At 45.3% G+C, this 19,635-nt stretch overlaps 1 protein-coding gene across 2 annotated transcripts; it reads right to left on the minus strand.

Moving 5' to 3' along the window:
* Positions 1–3,823: 3,823 nt before the first annotated feature.
* map3k7 (mitogen-activated protein kinase kinase kinase 7) lies at positions 3,824–19,156 on the minus strand. 2 transcript variants are annotated; one of them, XM_079214614.1, is made up of 17 exons: positions 19,039–19,156; positions 18,757–18,867; positions 18,504–18,569; positions 18,318–18,363; positions 16,321–16,459; positions 15,247–15,375; positions 13,896–14,020; positions 13,373–13,503; positions 12,579–12,660; positions 12,046–12,170; positions 11,787–11,934; positions 11,046–11,126; positions 8,852–8,919; positions 7,049–7,145; positions 6,582–6,643; positions 6,143–6,258; positions 3,824–5,540 (listed from the first exon to the last, which is right to left on the minus strand). In XM_079214614.1, the coding sequence occupies exons 1-17, from the start codon at positions 19,129–19,131 to the stop codon at positions 5,360–5,362; spliced, it is 1,800 nt and encodes a 599-aa protein (XP_079070740.1). In that variant the 5' UTR covers positions 19,132–19,156; the 3' UTR covers positions 3,824–5,359. The 2 variants fall into 2 exon arrangements, with proteins under 2 accessions (XP_079070740.1, XP_079070741.1); XM_079214615.1 differs by lacking the exon at positions 11,046–11,126.
* Positions 19,157–19,635: the final 479 nt, after the last annotated feature.

Below are 19,635 nucleotides of genomic sequence, written 5' to 3' on the forward strand. Positions count from 1 at the left end.
TTTTTTCATGGGCCCCTGTTGAAAATAAAGAAAGCTTGACCACAAATAGAAAGTGGCCTTCCTTCCTCGGCCACAAGATAAACTAAATGCCCTCCCCACCCCTTCCACACACACTTGGATTTCCTATAAGCAGCCCACAGTGGGACCAAACGCTTCCACGTCCTTGTGAGAACAAAGAGCGCAGGACGCTGTCTTCCTCCATTCTCCGAGTTCAGCGAGGGCGAGCAGGGGCACATGTGCACAATACCTGGCCGGAGGAAGGAAGGGAAGGTGACATCACTTCTCCACAATGAAATGACTCACTCTTCCCCATTTAGCGATCGACTTCAAAACACAGACGGCAACAAGAAAGAAAGGAAAAGCACGGAGTCCCTTTGTCAGCAGAATGCCGAGATGATTTCCAACCAGAAGCCGTGAGCCCTTTGACTGCGGAAACAGACAAACGGGTCATGTTCAAGGCCCTCCGCTATCAAAAGGCCAGACGCGGCTTATGTAACCGAATCCGTCGCTATGTCGGATCCGAATCAGCTCAATTCAAAAGGAGCGGGTGTTCACACAATCAGTGAAGTCGGTCGGGGCATGACATAATGAGGATTCACTTTGATCCCAGCAATTGATACACTGAAGGTGCATGGTTCTTTGTCTGTGAAAAAAACAGCTCCACGGAGCCTCCTTAACTGGCAAAGGCTGGATGTTTAGCACCGCCTGCTGGCTGGACAGAGGCACTGCGGCAGGGTTGTACTGTATGGTCTCCAGACGCATGCTTCTATGTTTTATGTGTTCAATAATCTCAAAAAGCAAATGGGACATCTAATTGGGTACGAACCACTTTTTTGGATATGCACTAAAGAGTCAAAAGAATGTGGGTGTCCGAACATTCAGTCAACAGAATGTATTGTGTCGTCTGATCAACAGTCCAAAGACTATCCTCTTCATTCATTTGCAATTAAGGCGGACGATGGATCACAAAACTAATTTCGGTGTGTCCTCACATCTGACACACATAGAACTAGCGGACGTCGGGTTGGTTTGGCCGAGTAGATCCCGATGCGATCGCTCGCTCCGTGTGAGCACCAGAGTGGAATCTCAACTCAAAGTACACTTACTTACTAACCCGAGACTATCCAACCGTTTCTAATGGTCTTTATTAGTAAATGGACTTTGCTTAGTGGTCTCCGGTGGGGGCCCATTCCTGCAGTGTGGATACAGCATCGGCATTTCAACCTGTTCACGGTCTCTAACGGCTGTCCATGAATCTGCAGCCAAACGTTTCACCATTACAACAACACAGCTTTCATATATATATATTTATCCTCCACCGTTGAGCTTGAACTGTCCCCGAGTGAGTCCTCACCTGTACCGTACATGACCCAGAGCACAAGGCTCACAGTTACTTATGTTCTACATACACTTAACTATCACACAACTCAATATACACTGACAGACGTATTAGTCGTTACCTACATCTCAATGACTCCACTGTGCAAAGGGGTGAAGGCCTTTCACCATAAACTGGGTAACAGCCCTCTGACACTCGTCCACCCTCTCCTGTGTCGTCTGGGTCTTCCTCATTTCTTCCTCCTCTCGTATGGCTCTCGTTGAAATCATGCTTGAGCTGCTCGGCATTTCCTTCCAACCACTGCTGAAGGGAACTGCGCTTCCAAGCTTCTGTTTTTTTCCTGGCAAAGGACCATCGATGACCCGTCCCAACGCTGCGCTCATAGCACACGGCTCATCCCCATGGTCAAATGAATGATCTCCCAAGGTTCCAACATCTGGGGAGTGTTGGTTCCGATCGACATTACGCTGCTGGGCCTTGGAGATCGTACCTTTGAAAGGTATGGCTCCTTTTGCCAAATCTCCTTGAGTCACAATGTTGTCTGTACTGACAGGCATTTCCCTCTGGCAGCTTAGAGATGTCTCAGAGCCAGAACACAAATATGACGGCACAACCCTTCCTTGTCCCCCGGCTTGTGGCCGAAAGTGGGTTCGTCTGGCAGCCATATTGAACCTTTTCATGAGATGCTCCAAAACAAAAGGGGGGCTGATCTGCCAGGAACCACAAAGCATGTGTGTGAATCCTTTCCGGCTCTGATAGGACCACAAGTCCAAGACCACCACTCCTTCGTCACCGCAAACGAACCTCAACACCCACCTTGTCAGGCGGTCTCAGTTGTTTGGTCCTTTTCAGGAATTGATTGACAGCTAGTTAGTTTTAACCGAACCACATGGGTTGGTGTGAAAGCGCCCTGGCTTTGAGTTCAGCCAACACAAGTTGACGTCACTGTGGAGTCGAGAGCCGGTAAGACCTGGCTATCGACAACCTGTCAACCCTTTGCTGTAGATGGTATATCCAATAGAATTATGAAGCTTTTCAATGAATACTACCAGATCGTTGAACAGGGCCAGTCTATTGTCTTAACGGGTTCTTCATTGCTACCTTAGCTTGTACGGCAATATAGACATGACCGCTCTCCTGTTGCTGGGCAAGTCCAATCCTACTTCCTTATGGAGTTGCAAGGTGAACGCAGGAGTCGGCTAAAACCCCCTCGGTTTATTGAAGGCCGAGCAAACACCATTTACCGGGCGAAGCAGCAATTTCATATACTCATTGCCGAAGTGTTCTTGCAGCGGGTGATCAGGAGTCAGATGCCAGCAGATGCACACTAGCTCCCTTGGCTGACTTCTAGTGAACTGTTCCAAGTCATGTAAGAAATCGCCTCTGCTGACCTCCCATCAAAGAACCATGGACCTCTCTCTTGCTTCATCACACAAATTGTAAAGATCACATTGTTATCTTTATTTTTTTGCATAATTGCATCATGTTTCTTAACTTACTTGCATTATTTGAACTAGTCTTCCTGGCACCCTGCAACCTTTCGAGGTTAACCACAACATTTTATACACTTTGTTGTCCTTTGTGTGCATCAGATTCCGCTTGAACAGATCAGCTGGCCCGTATCCGATCAGTCAACCGTCCATCCTCTTTTGGCAAACACAAATGCATTTGGATTTACGCCAGTGTGTGTGGCGCACACAAACATGAATGGCCAGTCATAATAATGAGTCACGTTGGCTTTTATTTACGTTAATGTGGCGGGTTACGCCTCCACTGAAAGCCACTGAGGGGGCTGCATAAGACGGGATCACAAATCACACTCGATCGGGTCTTTTGCGAAAATCCAATTTCTGCTTCTTTGTCCTTTGATGTGAGAATCCATAAGGGTGGTCAGTAAACTTCTCCATACAGCCAAGCTTTTAACCAAACACAGCTTTCACTGCGTGGTGGAATAAAGTCCTATATAGTGCCATTGATGACTCCAAAAAAATAAGGCTGACCAATGTTGCCAGATTAGACTGGTTTCCGCCCAACCTGGCAACATTCGGCTACTTTTGAATTTATTGGACGGTGAAAAACAACCAGCGTTGGGCTGGTAGATGGAATCTGGGAAGCTTTTCTGTCTAAAATGTAGCAGTTTTTTTGGGAAAATACACTGAAAACAAGCTGTCCTTTTAAGATAAAAAAAAACCCGACACTGATGCTGAATAACTTTGTTTGTTTTGACCACTCACTCCTCTAGGAGCTTCACCTCGCTGCTCCACCCGAGACGCCACCCTGGGCCCGCTGGTACACATATCTTACACATTGCACCTTCGAGCAGCTGAAAACAATCAAACCATCACATGTAAGAGCTACTTGACACTTCAATAAATCACATGGCTTGACAATAAAAAAAGAGCACACATAGAAAAATACTGTAAATTCATCCGCCACAGACACTCACAAACAGAAAAGGTGCATCTTTTTCACCATTCAGTTTATTTCATAATGCCTTGCTCACTGTCGTATACCGCAGCTCGGTTCCCTCTGACTTAGGAAACACTCCTTGACCGGTGTGCTGTGCGCGTGGTAAATTCATTCTTGGTGAACAGAAAACTCACGAGGGTGAAGATTCACACCTGTACAGTAACACATTTTTCTCTTTTTAAAGTAAGACTCGTCAAGTCTTACCCTTTTAAAATCAGAATTCCTTAAATGAGAGATAAAATTTGTACATGATCAGACAAAACAAAAGTGATTGTGCAAAAAGTACTTGAGGGTTATGAAACCGAGAAAGAAACAACTATATCACATTCTTCTTTTTTTTTTTAGAGTACATGTCATGTTTTGGATGTAAAGCTGGTGGGAGACATTTACATGATCAGCTTTAATGACATCATTCCTTCTCGCTCACCTCCAGAGAGAATTTCATTCACTGTCCTTTACATTAAAAATAGATTTTTTTTTTAGCTTTTATCCCCACTAAATGTCACATAAAACAAGCACTTAAAATGCAGGCAACTTCTAAGGCAACATGTGAACTAAAAACAAACTAGATACTGTATAGGGAGGTATAGGCCCCTCTATTTTTGTCCGCAAGGGCATTCCCAGACCAGATAAAACATGTCCTAACGCAGAAATGACACAAGAGCTATCATACAAAGTGAACTACTGAATAGAAAAGACACAAAAAAACATGGACACTCAAAAAAAAAACAATACGGAAGTCCAAATAAAAAGGGGAATCTGCAGCCTCCCATGTTTGCTCGGGAAGCTAGGTGTGTGTTTTGTTTGAAGAGCATGAGGAGCAGATTATTAACGCTGCATCCAGGTTTCACACTATTCCCTTTCCTGCAGCGTCCGACACAAAGTCCCCCCCTCTCCGACCTGACGGCACCTCGGAGAAGTAGACTCGGAAAAGGGCTCATGCTCACGATTAGAGAAAATGGGAGATGTTGATTTAAGGGGGTGTGTGGTTTGCATAACAGGGATTCCACGCACACGCGCTATAGAACAGGTTCCAAACTTCCTCACCGATCTCGTAAGATTCTTGCATATGATTCACCCCCCCTCCCCCCCCCCGAAAAATGAAAAGAAAGCCATTTTACATTCTGAGAGAACGGGCAGCCCAGACACGACCCCGCACTCGTCGGTCCGTCGCCGCACCCGAAAAAGGGGGATGGGGGGGTAGACGCTCGGTCGCTGAAGGGAAGGGTCCGACCCCCGGAGCGCAGCGGCAGGGTCCGTGGGCTAGAGTGATTGTTTGGTCTGCGGTCACAGCTCACACTGTGAGGATGTGCAAATGTATGTACAGAGGACGTCGTCTTCCCGCTGGACAGACGTTGAGGGTCTACGATGCGACATGCAGGACACGGGTCTCTTTACAAAGCTGGACTGGGAACAGTGTGTGTGTGTGTGTGTGTGTGTGTGTGTGTGTGTGTATGTGTGTGTGTGTGCAGAGAAAGAGTGAGTAGTGTTATAGTGCCGGTGTGAGGGAGGGAGGGGATTGGTAGCAGTTCAGCAGACGTCTCCGTCTCCTCACGACGTGCCCTGTCTCTTCTGTTGCTGGACCCGGATCAGGTCCAGCTGCTTTTTGCACTTCTGGTAGTACGTGGACAGACTCTTGTTCTCCTCCAGCAGCTTTTTGTGCTCCTGCACCAGACGGGACGTGTTCTGCTGGTCCTTCTCGTCTTGGTCCAGTTCGGCGATGAGCTCCTTCCTGCGCAGACGGGGGACATGGAGGACGTTCGGATCAATTCAAACTAACACGTTGAATTTATTCTAGATAATTAATTTGATTAATTATGGCTGCACTCGTTTCTGGAGCCTCTGCTGCCACACAAAAGTCTGGGAATTTTGCCATCTGCAGTTTAGAGACCAACATATAATTCCACAAACTGATTCTTAAACGTTTCAATGTCGTGATAACGACTTTTTCTCGACTTTGCTCCATTTTCAGAATTAAGTGTTAAGTTGAATAGGATTATATAGAAATTACATTACACAATAGACACCAACATGTCTACAACATCACTATTCTCAGAGGGATGATATGACCTTCAAAATAAAATGCAGTGGATGATCGTGGAGAAAATGAGGATTCCTCCACGTTCTATAACAAAATATATACGCTCCACATTAAAACGTCTTCATCCTGTGAAGTGACCTTGGTATAGCCTCCTTTAATCCGCTGGCCTCGTGGGAACAACACATGCATGAAAAGAAACGTGCAGTTCACCTCAACGCCAACCAAACCACTCAAAAAGCACTTAACGATCTCAGCGGATTGGAAATTGGACGCCCGGGGGCAAGTACACGTACTTTCTCTGGATCAGCAGGGCGATCTCCGTCTGCACCTTCAGGTATTCTTGGGCCATCTTGCAGTGCTGCTCAAACACGGCCATGGACTCTTTGGAGTTGGGACAGGGAGCGAGAGGCTGGAAACAGACACACACATGTTGCTGTTAATCGACGTCGGCCCCCGTGGCATGACGGCAGAATGTATTTATACCGGCTGCGAGTAGCGTCTGAGCAGTTAATAATACGCCAAACATCTCACTGGTGCTGCCAACGTGTATTCATGTGCACATTCCGCTTTTTAGATAGCATCATGTTTTCAGGGCTAATCCCTTCATAATTAAGTCATTTACAATGCCCTTCAATTCATCTCTGGGAGGATCTAGCGGAGCTGCGACAGCTAGAATCCCATCCGCTGCCGTCGCTGTCTGACAACATTTAAGGGAAACAAGCGGCGGCGCACCTGCAGCTGGTGATCCAGGGTGAGATAAGCCATGGGAATGGAGTTGTCCGAGCCGTTGGTGTCTGAGAAAGGAGAGGAAAGAGAACGTTGGGTTTCTCTGGGATTACACCGATGCTGTTACAACCACTATGTTAACTAAATATGACCAAAACGCATCCCAGTTAGGGGGGTGGGGGGATGCCAGTTATCTTTTTTCTTTATAATGGTGACATTCCATCATTCACTCTTGTGTTGCGTAGCCGACTGTAGTGGAAGACAGATCCTCTGTTGATTGATTAATCACTGTACACGTTTATGTTTACCTAAACTTCACACTTCATATACTTACACATACACACTTTTCATTTCTGCTCATCTCAACCCTGTTGTTTTTAATATGTTGATTTTTTTAAGTCCGTAAATTGCTGCTACTCTGACAACAAATTTCCCCTTGGGGATTAATAAAGTATATATTCATTAATTCATACCTGAGGGGTCGTCGGGGGAGAAGTAGCCTCGGCTGCTCGTCTTATCGGGCATCATCCTCAGGCTCGGGCTGGAGGAGCGGCTGCTGTTCCTGCTCCCCTGCAAGAGGACACAAGACACCGTCTCATCACCTGGCGAGCCACTCGCAGCTCCAGAGGGGCAAAAATGAGATCTGGCTAAAATAATACGAATAATGAACATTTTGGAGGCATCGGCCAAATATAGCTTACTGAAGAACCCTCCATTTACACCGGTGAGGTTTGTGATTCTGCCCGCTTGCAATTAGTTGGTCGTTGGAGACTGAAAGCCACATTTGCCGAATTCAATGCCATCGAAATAAAAAAAGAATTATGACTTGTGAAAAATATCCTGTGAATCTGAGGTTAAAGCGATGTTAAACCCGCGTGCACATGTCTCAGTGTCTCTCTGGATCCAAATGTGGGAATGGAATCAAAATGGCAACAAAGCAAATTCACACAACTCCACGATCAATGGCAGCGTTTCCGCGCTGAGACTCTTAGCAGGCAGCATCTCCTGTACCAACAGTATCGGTGTTCAAAGTCTTCAGGGTGAACTCCAAATGAACTTTTGATTATACGAAGCTGCGGGTTCACGAGCGTTACAGATGGAGACAAATGGAGACAAATGTTTGAGGAGAGCGGGAGGAACGCTCTAAGCCCGGGAGCTCGTTTGAAGCCGAGCGTGTCTGAGGAGAGGGCGCGTCTAGTGACGTATCAAGACGCGCGCCGCGTTCGATGACCTTTTTTTCCCCCGAGGGAGTTCCCGCTCTTGACAAAGAATGCATCAAATGCTCCGGAAAGACGGCTTCAGTCACATATACACACGGCTTCGCGGGAGGAATGATGAGTCGCAAACAAAGAAATAAAAACAAAGACGCAACAACCTTCGGTCGGGTTCTGGTGGAGTTCAACTTTTCATTTTGCATATCGTGAAGATAAAGTTTTCATCCGTGCATTTTAATTCATCCGTTGTTTCTTTTAATGTAGACTATTCATTAGCTCATGAAATAACGAGTAGTACTCTCACATTATTCATGATGCATCATCGTGAAATATTATGAGTTCATCGTGGATAGCCCTGTTTGTGTGTGCGGCGCTGTCCCGGGTGCTGAAACGCAGTCGCAATAAAGTCACGTTGGCATCAGCGACAGTCTACGCATTCATTTGGTTGTTTATAGACCTATACGTATGAGCGAATCTGCTTTCATGGGCTACCGCTGTTGTGCATTTGGTGGGATTATTAAACACATTTTGTGGCAGTTTTCGTTCAAATTAAAAAAGGAAAACCTGCGAAGTCATGAGGCAATGACAGCAAAGTAAAGCACAATAGAAGTTAAAAATGGCCGCTCGTTTGAGGAAAGTATGACAGCGTGTGCCCCCCTTCCCAAATGTGTTTTAATTCACAGACGTTTTTTACGTTGTATCTAACTGAGATGGGTTTCTCTTACTGACTAACAGAGAGGAGAAAGAAAGGCGACAAACGCTCTTAAAGAGCTCCCTCTCTCTTTTCCTTTGTGTGTGTGTGTCAGCGCACATTATTAACAACACTGGACAGATGTATCGTTTATATAATAAGCCCATACTCAACTGTATTTCCCGCAGTAACTGTTTTCATGTACTTTGAAACGAGCGACAGAGGGCCACCGCGCCCACTTCATTTCAGAGAGCAATTTAATTTAGATTAGAATTTGAAACACGACACCAGCTGCACAGACCAATTTCCACCCCCGATCCCGACTGTGACTGTATCCCTGGGCCGTCCCTCCTTCCTCCCCCGTGTTTTACCTGGCTGGACTCTGTGCCGATGCCTGGCAGGTCCTGCACGGACCGACGTCTCTGAGGGTCGCAAGTGGCTGCGGACAGAGGAGAAAGAGTGAGACTTGGTACAGACGGCGGCGCTGGGTTTGATGCCCCCGTGCTGGCTTGAGGGTGATCCAGACTAATGGAGCGACACGGGGGACAGCTGCACCGGTTTAACCCCTCTGTGTCCCGGCCTGTCTGCATGCACCGTGGCATGGCCAGGACGGGATCACCGTGGACCAAATCTAACCACAACCACAGTCTACAGCACATATGATATGGCGTTCACCAGGGTTCACATAACAACAATATGCAACATGACTATGCCAGGTGTATTGGGATTGCACATGGTTTCCCCCCTAAACTTTACATGACATGGGACACCTCTAGTGGATTTCACTCAAAGCTAAGACAGAGGACCGGGTTCATCTGCTCTTGGCTGACTAGAAGCTGTCTACGACACACTGAAGGCACAACGCTTAAGGACACACACACATACACACACACACACACACACGGAGGAGAACACAAAGAACTTGGAGGAGCTGGAACTCTTTCCAGTTATTATATTTGTTGTTAACTGAACAGAATTTGAACATTTTGTGAATAATGTGTCCACATGTTCCGTTTCATTTGGAAATACGCCACAATACTGAAGCTAAAGATGCTCCAACTTCCATTTCATTGTAACTTTACAGCTGTTTTCTAAATTCAGTTAATTATACACCATATATCGGATTCTTTCGTAATAACAATGGTGCATTATTGACATATTGATGTCCGTTTTGTTTTTTTCTTATTATGGTCCATAAACCAATGTTTGAGCACTCTGATTTTTACACTCAGAAACATAGCAGATGAAGCACCGTTAAATGATCACATCTTATACAATAACAAAATGCTATTTTCTGGATTTCTTTGTTTTCCTTGCTACTGGAAAGGCTTTGTACTGCGACTTATACCGAATGGTGCATGTTGAATACCGTTACATCCCTACTCAATGGCTACCAAGGAGTTATGAGCTGATGTCCTGGCGTCCATGTGCAATACGTAATAACTCCCTCAGTCACCGGCTTAAATTAGCCACCTCCAACGTGTCTCACGCGGCTCTGAAACAGAAGCCTTTTCTAAAAATCCAGCGCTGTCCCCATTCCTTTCATTCGTACCTCTGCTTGTAATAATAGCTCTGACCCTCAATGTGAAAGAAATTAATCAAAAGGACTTTTTTTTTCCCAAGGTTAATGGATGTAAAAGAGAGCAAGAGGGGGGAGGAACCGCGTCCCCTTCCCAAAAAAAAAACAGCCAAGTCCTCGATGCATGAAAGGCGAGGACAAGCTGAAATGCAGAGAACCGGCGCATCGATTTCCTCCTGCTCTGCTGCAGCCAAGCCAGCGAGGTGACGAGAGCACGGGGACATGAGTCAGACGGCTGGTCTCATCTGTGTACTGATTGGATTCCCTGAAGTCAGCTCAAAATGAGTGGTGACAGACACTTAATTAGTTGGAACTCGATTTGGGGTGTTCAAAATAAAAGATAAAAGTGACACCAGATGAGAATATTAACTCATGTCCCGCTTCCGCCAACTAAAAATCACAGAAGACACAGAGACAAAAGACAACTCCGATGTGTGTTACTCCAGGACCGGCTCAAATGACCCTTCGCCAAGTCCCGCCGCTCGAGAGCAGACCGGCCAATCATAGTGTAGCATCCGCCACCGGATGTGGTGGGTCACTTTCCTACCGTGATCTGTAGACGTCAGCGTCTGTCTTTGTTTTTTTACCCGTTTTTTTCTTCGTTGAATCAATTTAACATCCTGATATGTCCTTCAAAAAGCCTTTTGTTGACCATTCTGAAATGTTTTTTTTTCTCCAAAAATGAGATAATCTATAGTCACGGAGTGCGGTTAGTGACAGTGTGGGCTCCATGGAAGCTCAGAGGGCTAGACAGAGGAGCAGCGGAGTGGGGCGAGGTGCTTAGCGAAGGGTCAATAACATTGTTTTCTTGAAAATGGAGACTGCCCTAAAACATGCAACAGATTTCATATGAATAAACATTCAGCGGTTGGTATCATATGGAGTGACACACAGGAGAGAGCCACGTCAGAGCACAGCAACCCACACCAGCCAAGCCAAGCCAACTCCACCCGGTCACCAGGAAGGCCCAGTGGTCCCAGAGATACCTGTGACGACGATCTTGGGGACATCCAGAATGGTGCCGTACGACGCCGTTTTACGGTGGCCTCGTTTATACTGGGGACGTGCTGCGAAAACACACACATACACACATACAGCTGCGAACACGACAAGCATGCAGACTGAGACAGACTGGGGGCGGGGCCCACAGCAGGACTGTGTGGAATTGTGGGCCGCGCACATGCAAGAGCATACGGTGTACGTGCAAGGGCAGCATGCACGTACGATGCAGACGCTGCTTTTCTCAGCACAAAAACATCAGCGGGCATTCGGCTCTATCGCTGTTTGGATTAGAAGTTCAACAAGACGGTCTCAGGACGGGGACTGCTGGTGCTCGAACTACAGGAACTCCATTCCTTAATGTTGCGTCAAAGTGTGAAAACAAGAAGAGCAACGACAGAAGCCCAGACATCCTCTTTCTGTCTTTCTGGCAGGGTCTTTACAGGCGGGCCTTTGCGTTCAGGGGGGATATGGGTGCGTTTGTATGAGGAATCAATCTTCCCCTCTAAGGTGATGAAAAATAAACTGACACGAGTGTCACGGGAGGAGTTTCTTGTGGACTTGGAGAGGCCTCATTTCAACATGACTTGACGATACCACTGCATGCCTTCTCCTGTGCAACGTTTCTTGTTTAATAGAACATTCTGGATCTCATAACAGCATGCCAGATGTGCCTCGCTGAGCTCCTCTTCCCGCTCTCATGTGCCATGTGTGATGTCTGGCGTTACCTGCCGGCGTGAACGGCATCTTGGGCTCCAGCTCCGACAGGTCGGCGCTCATTCTCTTGCTGTCCGACGACGCCAGGCACTGTGTTCGTGCGGGAAGACTCTCGACGCTGCCCCCCCTGGACAGAGGCAGAGTCCTCAATGGGTCTGCCTGAGAGAACAGAAAAGACAAAACTCTCACTCTAAACGTCCGCTTTGACAAGATTTGCTTTCCCCCCCGTGACTTAATCTACGACCAACAATAACACAGAGTTGGTTTCACCTTGGGCTTGAAGTAGGGAGCGAACTGAGGCGTGATCTTGATAGTGTCGTTGCTCCCTTGAGAGTCGCTGTGCTCCATGTTCGCGTCGCTTTTGCTGCTTGTGCTCGTGTAGTCCACATACGAACCTGAGACACAGGACGGGAGAGAGCTTTTTAGAGGTTTCTTAATATCTCAACCGTCAAAAAAAAAATGTATTCAAACGATTCAGAAAGATAAGACAAATGTAGAAACCCGCAATAGATAAATAAGTTCACAGCTGTATTGGTCCAGAGGACAGGGAGTGTGAGTGTCTATTTGCATGTTAGCAAAGCAACTGTAGCAACAGCAGTTCTTTCAGACATGACCACATTCTCTAGTGCAAAGGAGAAATCATATAAATAGAGATGTTTCCAAGTAATACTTATGCTATCCAGACAGAGGATGAGCACACACACACAAATAAGTAAAACATCCTACATGCTTCAGTGTTAATAACCATTGACTACACTTAGAAATTGGACCATGGACACCCCATTAAATGCAGACTCCTGTACCTGTGCTAGTTGCAGAGTTGCTCTGTCCATCATCTGAATACTGGTATGGATATTGCAGGGGTTCATCAGATCCTGGGAAGTACTGCCAAAAGAAGAAAGAAGCGCAATTAAAGACGTCATTTCTTAAATATGCACCTCTTAATTGAGTTAAAAAAAGTGACCAAAACTACACCTTTCTACACAAACTCATTGGGTGTGAAACGGTGAGGTTGATTACAATATAAAACAACTTCTATTCAGGAAGACTACAAATGAGCTACAATTAACACACTGTTTGGCGGGCCTGATTGGACTTGTAGTGTGAAAGCGATGAAGACCAAACCACAGGATTTTGACAGTAGACATGCGATTTTAGCTTCAATCTAAAAGCTAAACTACTAGTAAAGCCATTGTGTTGATAGGCTACTGTCAAGAAAGAAAGACAGAAAACTCTTTTCTAATATGACTTAAAAAGCTTTGAGGAGCCAGGCTGCATTTCTGCCCATGAGCTGCTTACGTGACTGTGTCATGTGCTGAATCAAAGTTCAAATATTAAATTCTATGGAGTGCTGCAGAAATGAGTTATAGAACCTAGAGATGAAATAATTATTTTGTCCACCCCATTTATATCAATGAGGGTCGGCCAAATAACAGAAACGCCTCTCTATGTAAGGCCATATAGTGTATACTGTAGCATGAAAACTTTATCTTATATATTTCACTCTGCTCTCTGTGATTTAACTTTTTGGTCAGGTTTATAGATTCCCTCCACTCCAGTCTAATGAGAGTCTGGGAGAAAGGGTAAGCAGGGTTACCTTCATTAGATGAGTCATGATCTTCACGATCTCCTCCATGGAAGGCCGCTGAGAGGGGTCTTTGGACCAGCAGCGAGTCATCAGACTCTCAAGGGGCTTGGGCAAATTTTTTATTAAAGGAGGCCTTGTGCCTGAATGTAGAAGAAAGAACAAACAAAAGAGTCAAACAAAGAAATTAAATGTAGCATCACACCAGACAAGCAAATATATATTTATGCTAAATCCCCCGTCTCCCGCTGCTCGAACCATAATGACTCAGGCAGGCAGATTCAGTGGGGAAAAATATTAAACTTGTGCCCAGGTGTTATTAGTGTCCCATTAGTATTCTCCCATCATCCATCTCTGCAGTAGCGCAGGTGAACATGCCTTTCAGCTGGACTCTTTACTCCCACAGTCTCCCAGCAGGCCGAGCCGGGAGGGCACGTCTAAAGACTCACAGCGGTACATCCTGCAGCGCCCCACGCCCCCAACACACACACACACACACACACACACACACACACACACACACACAGTGACTCACCGTTGTGCACAGCCCACATAATGCGAAAGGCTGGTCCTCCGATTTCATCAAAGGGCTTCCTGCGTGTGATCACCTCCCAGAGAATGATCCCCCAGCTGAAGACGTCGCACTTCTCGCTGTAATTGCTGCCTGCAAGTACAGAAGAATGCACAGTAACACCTAGTCCTTTACAAAGGGGGAGAGGAGGCTGCGTTTGACACTGCTGACTGACTTGATGAAGGTAATTCTCTGTGGCACATTTGAGATGAGAGCAGGGATGCGCCTGAGAAAGCACAGCAGCTTTTTATCTCATCTCGGCTTTCGGGGAGGAGGAAAATAAGGGAGCAAGTTTTTTTTTTCTTTTCTTACCGAGGCTCCTGTGTTGCTTAATTAGTGGGCCTATTATTGCGTAATTGAAGTGCACATCGCACACCTATTCTAAAGTTGCTGCGTGGCTAAAGCTGATGCAAATGAGTTGTAAAGAGTTCACTGAGAGGGCAGAAGTGAGTTGTTTAATCACACCGGAGTCTTGTAAGTTGCCTCCAAAAACAAGATAATGACTTGGGCTGAATTCATCTTTCCTCCTGAACCCCCTCGCCGAGAACACATCCCATCATGTAGAAATACATTAGGCTCACGGCTGAATGAGACACATTTTTACACCGTGCTCTCCCGAGGGAAATAAAGCCACCGACATCACTCCATTCATCTTCTCTGTGCTTGGGAGGCCGACCATCGATAACGCAGCACAGTAAGGCTGCTGCTGCTGAATCAAGGATTAGTGCCACGATGCTGGAGGCGCGGCGCTGCCATTCAGGTGAAAGGTGACCAAACACAGGCGGGTGCAAGAAGAAGCACATTCAAATGAGTGAGCTGATGGGAATTCACCGTTTCCGCCTGTCGATCCGATTCTTTAGTGATTCCTGAACAATTGTTGGGTGGAGAAAGAGTACACAGAGGCAAGGCAAGCCAATCTTAACCTTTTCCACCACCGTCTCAAAAAATGATTTTAAGCGTTCCAATGTCATTGTAATCCCTCGAAGATTCAAAATATTATCGCTTTACTTTGTTATTGTCTTCTATAGTGGTTGTTTGGATAAAAAACACACAATTTAAATGATGTAATGTAATGATGTCAAATAAATGATTGTATTTTTATTTAAATGATTTGCTTTAAAGAAAAAACATCTTTGGCATGTAAAACTGCTTAGAGCTAGTATTAGGAAGTTAAAGGTCAAGAGCTGGTTTACTGGATTATGGCGATTCTGTGAGCATTTACAAAAATCAAACAGCAACTGGATACACATTCACACTATTTAGTTAACAGGGCAGGTATCCAAAGATGTTCAACTACTTGAAATGCCACTCATACTTGCCTTCAAATACCTCTGGGGCCATCCATGCTGCACTTCCTTTGTTGTTGGTCATGTGGGTCTGAATGTCACACGCTGTTCCAAAGTCACATATCTTCAGCACAGTGCCGCCTGCCACTAGAAGCAGACTGGAACAAAGAAAGCAAGACATGAACTCGATTAGATGCTGACAATGCTTTGAGCTTGAAGTAATCAATACAAAAAAAAGTTTGTGCTGTAACCACAGCAACAGGTCCAGCGTACACACAGTGGTTTCCAAACTTTTTGACATCTGAACCCTTCTTTCCTTCTCAGATTGTTTCATTTAAAAACTGCTTGGCTCAGAAATACTGTGTGTGTGTGTGTGTGTGTGTGTGTGTGTGTGTGTGTGTGTGTGTGTATATATATAGATATAGATATAGAGATAGATAGATAGATAGATAGATAGATAGATAGATATATATATATACATACACACATATATATATATATATATATATATATATATATATATATATATATATATATATATATATATATATATATATATATATATAAACAGAACAAAATAAACAGTTTGCACTAACCAGATCCTGAAAAAAACATTGCGGTCTTTATTCGACTGAGACCAACAGTCATTGGACAAACATTCAGTTTTTTTCCTCTTCTTCTTGAAATATGGCATCATAACTGTGTTATACTGCACAACCGTTTGAGTTCTAACTACTTCTAGACAAGACTGTGATGTTTCCACTGTGGTGCAGGACTTAAAATGGGGTTCAGAGGGTCAACTCTCATTTAAAGAAGAGCTTGAGAGGTAAGTTCACACCCTGCCTACTTTGATACCTCTGCACACCTGTCACATCTGTAAAGACTAAATAACCCTGCATGACAACACATTTTTGAGTGTGGTAAAGCGTGGTAAAACACTTAAAGTCTACACTTCTGCCACACACCATCAGATCATATTCAAAGGGCAATATTTGTTGTACAACATGAACTAAATTAAACACATTTAAAAAGGGGAAACCACCGGGCACTTTGCTGGCACAGTGAAACAGGAGACAAGAGAGTGAGGTGAGGAAGGAGCATACTTGGGTGGCTTGAGGTCCCTGTGAATGAGAGCCTTTGGTTTCATGCCATGGAGATAGGCCACGCCCTGGGAACACTGAAAACACCAGCTCATGGCATGGGAAGCAGTGTAATAGGGGAGGGGTTCAGCACCATGCAGCACTGTGGACAAGAGAGCACAGTCACAACCACCGCCACCACAGACAATAAACCTACAAAAGGAACCACGCAGAGAGTAGTACTTCACGACACCGTCGCACACGCACACGCACACACGCACACACACGCACACACACACCTCATTGCCACCAAGAAGTTCCTGGTTATGTTATTCTTGTCGGCGTTTCGGTAGCGGGATTAGGTCAATTTGTCTAGCATATAACATTTTAAAAAGGCAACAGGAAATTGGACGAGGGCTGCTGGTGGTCGCAGGAGTAAACGCACTATGTAGCTCAGTGTGTTTAAAATAAAAATAAATAAAAAAACATGTCAAAAGAAAATCCCCAAACCTCAGTTTTGTCTGGCTGCAACGACAATTACTGCTGCTGCTTTGGAAACGATCGGAAATAACCTATTTTTTCACAACAGTCTCTCTCTTCTACCACACTCTTTTTTCTAAATGGCCAATCAGAGACAGTCATCCCTGCAAACCCCACCCTGAACAATCCTGTACTTTCACAAAGTACTTAATTCCTGGTCCCTGCGGTCGAAACGCAATCCGTTCCTCAAAAAGGTTCCATCAGTATTCCCAACTCAACTTAATGGCATCAAAGCTGTGGCGCCATCACGTAGCTCCCAGGAGTAACTCTGATGGAGACTCAGTAACTAGGGAGGAGAGGTAATTGTGAAGAGTAAAGCGCAGCACAGAGTCCCACACGGTGGGATTCACATCCTGGAAAAACAAAAACCTTCCAATCTGAACCTTTTGGGAATAACAGCTGTTCCAACCACTGATGTCTTGGGAAACCCGCTAAAAGGCCTAGATGCACATGAAATAGGCACGCATCCATCGATTTCGCCGCAATGATTCTTTTAAAGCTGAGAAGTCTCTAACAGCATTTATAAAATTCCAAATGTATTTAAGTCAAGTCTTTTGTGGTTTTGGCCATTATTTCAATCACTTTGTCCTCACCAAAGTACTTGCAGAGATCTGGGAACACAGCGACAGCAGCAGCTACATCTAAGTCCATGTTTGGCAACAAAACCGAGAAGTCAGATGGTCAGACAGGTTGCAAACAAACCAACAGGGTATTCAGATTGTTACGGAGCTAAACCACCCAATAATGGGTATCCCTCACTGTCACAGTTAGAGCAGAAAGTGTGCCTTTACTACAAACTGTTGAGAAAACAATTGAACTAACCTGGGGGCTTGTTTAAAAACCTCTTGACCGTCTGACATCCGCTCTTGACCCCATGTAAGTTCTTTTTAACGATGTTTCCACATTCTCTGATCTCAACAATAGACTGACTCTTATTATTACCAACAGATGGTCAAAACTGTAAAAACAAGACCCAAATTTCCAATAAAATAATTAATCAACTGGAAACAGTGACGTGCTAACTAAATTCTGTGAAATTTGAGTAATACATTTGATTATTTTGTGATCAAGTGTGGTCAGCTTTGGTGGACCACATCCACTAAGTCAGCCTAAACATAACAGTCACAAGGTCATCTGCACACACATTCGATGATGCTGAACTTTGCAGACACACATGTATCTTCAATAAGACATTTATAACATTGCTGCATATTGCCGTTCGTTCAATCTCACTATTTCCAAGGGTCTGTTCGGATACTAAACTGCAGGTACAAACAAGGTTGTGCTGCATGTCACTGTGCAAATACTAGTCTATCGAGGAAATGGGACAAATGACCGAACATGCAAACAGTGGGAGGGGTCAACTGAACGGGGCTGCTTCTCATGTCTGTGCAGGGTTTGTTTTCACCACCAGCGAGGAGAAACAAATGCCGACACCTGGAACACAGCGGTGTCGCTCAGCATCGTGCACGCGGACTCACCATTGTACAGTGACCCGCCTTCAGCGTATTCCATCACAAGGCAGACCTGGAAAGGGAAGAGAGAAAGTCCTCAGAAACGCTGGCAGACGGATACAAACATACAAGATCACACTGGGGGGGTCAGATCGTCAACGTGGCAGAGTGGTTAAGAGAGCACGACATGCGATATGATGCCGCATAACTTACTGGATTATTGCAAGAGCCGTACAACTTCACAATGTTGGGGTGGTTCACGCGGGAGAGCTGCCGGAGCTGGGGACAAAGAGGGAAACGTCACACGCAAATATCATCTGCATGCATGCTATTTAATACTTTAAGTTGACAAATATTTATCACCCAGGCTGTCATTACACAAACTCTGTCCTACTTGAACTTGAGTGAGTGAGAGTGTGTGTGTGTGTGTGTCAACTAAACACGTAGAGAACAACAACAACAATACCTCGACAATAAAAGCTTTCCTCTCTGATTCACTTTCAATGGTCTTGATTGCCACATCGTTGCCTTTCCATTTGGCTTTGCAAACAACCCCAAAGGCTCCTCTCCCCACCACCTGCAAAACAATGGGGACAGTTCATCAGAAAGTTCCCATTGCTCCTCAGAAAACGTCAACACCTTGTCTCCTGCACGTCCATGTAGTTAAGAGCATTAAGAGCTTTAACAGCGTCCAGTCTTTGTCTGTCACACCACAACAACAAAACAAACAAACAAACACAACCCTTACCTCCTCGACTTCAATATCCTCATAGTTGATTTCTTCGAATGGATATCCAGGAGGTGTTTCAAGTATATCGGCGGACGGTAACGTCAGAGACATTCCTAGCTAACGTCAGCTAGCAGCTTACTGAAAAGAGAAGAACACGAGAGTTACTGTCTGTTCAGTTAGTTCAATTGGGGCACAAACAAAAAAAAGGGTGCGAAGACTTGCTTCAAGACATTTAGCTAGCTATCAACACTGGCACAAGTGTATGACTAGCTTAACTAACTAACTTGTCGCCGGTCCAGGGACGTGGCTGAGCGACATAATACATAACGCTGAGGTTAGCTAGCTACAGTCAGTTACACATCCTGTCAAACCCGATTAAATGGCTTAATGTGAGCCTCCTGTCAGCTAAGTTAGTTGTGATGCAGTCAGACAACTGGCTAACCACTTAGCTTAACTAGCACAGCTAACTGCAGCTAGCGAGCTAGCCCTAGCAAAACTGTCACTGTTATCTCAAGAGTATTCAAAGTTAGCTTTCGGCACACGTAACACGGGCCCATGGCATCACTGCAGACCAGAGCCGGCCATAAGTCCACAGCACCACGCAACGCTCGCGGG

The sequence above is a fragment of the Taurulus bubalis genome (genome assembly GCF_910589615.1).
Source record: "Taurulus bubalis genome assembly, chromosome: 3".
NCBI lineage: Eukaryota > Metazoa > Chordata > Actinopteri > Perciformes > Cottidae > Taurulus > Taurulus bubalis.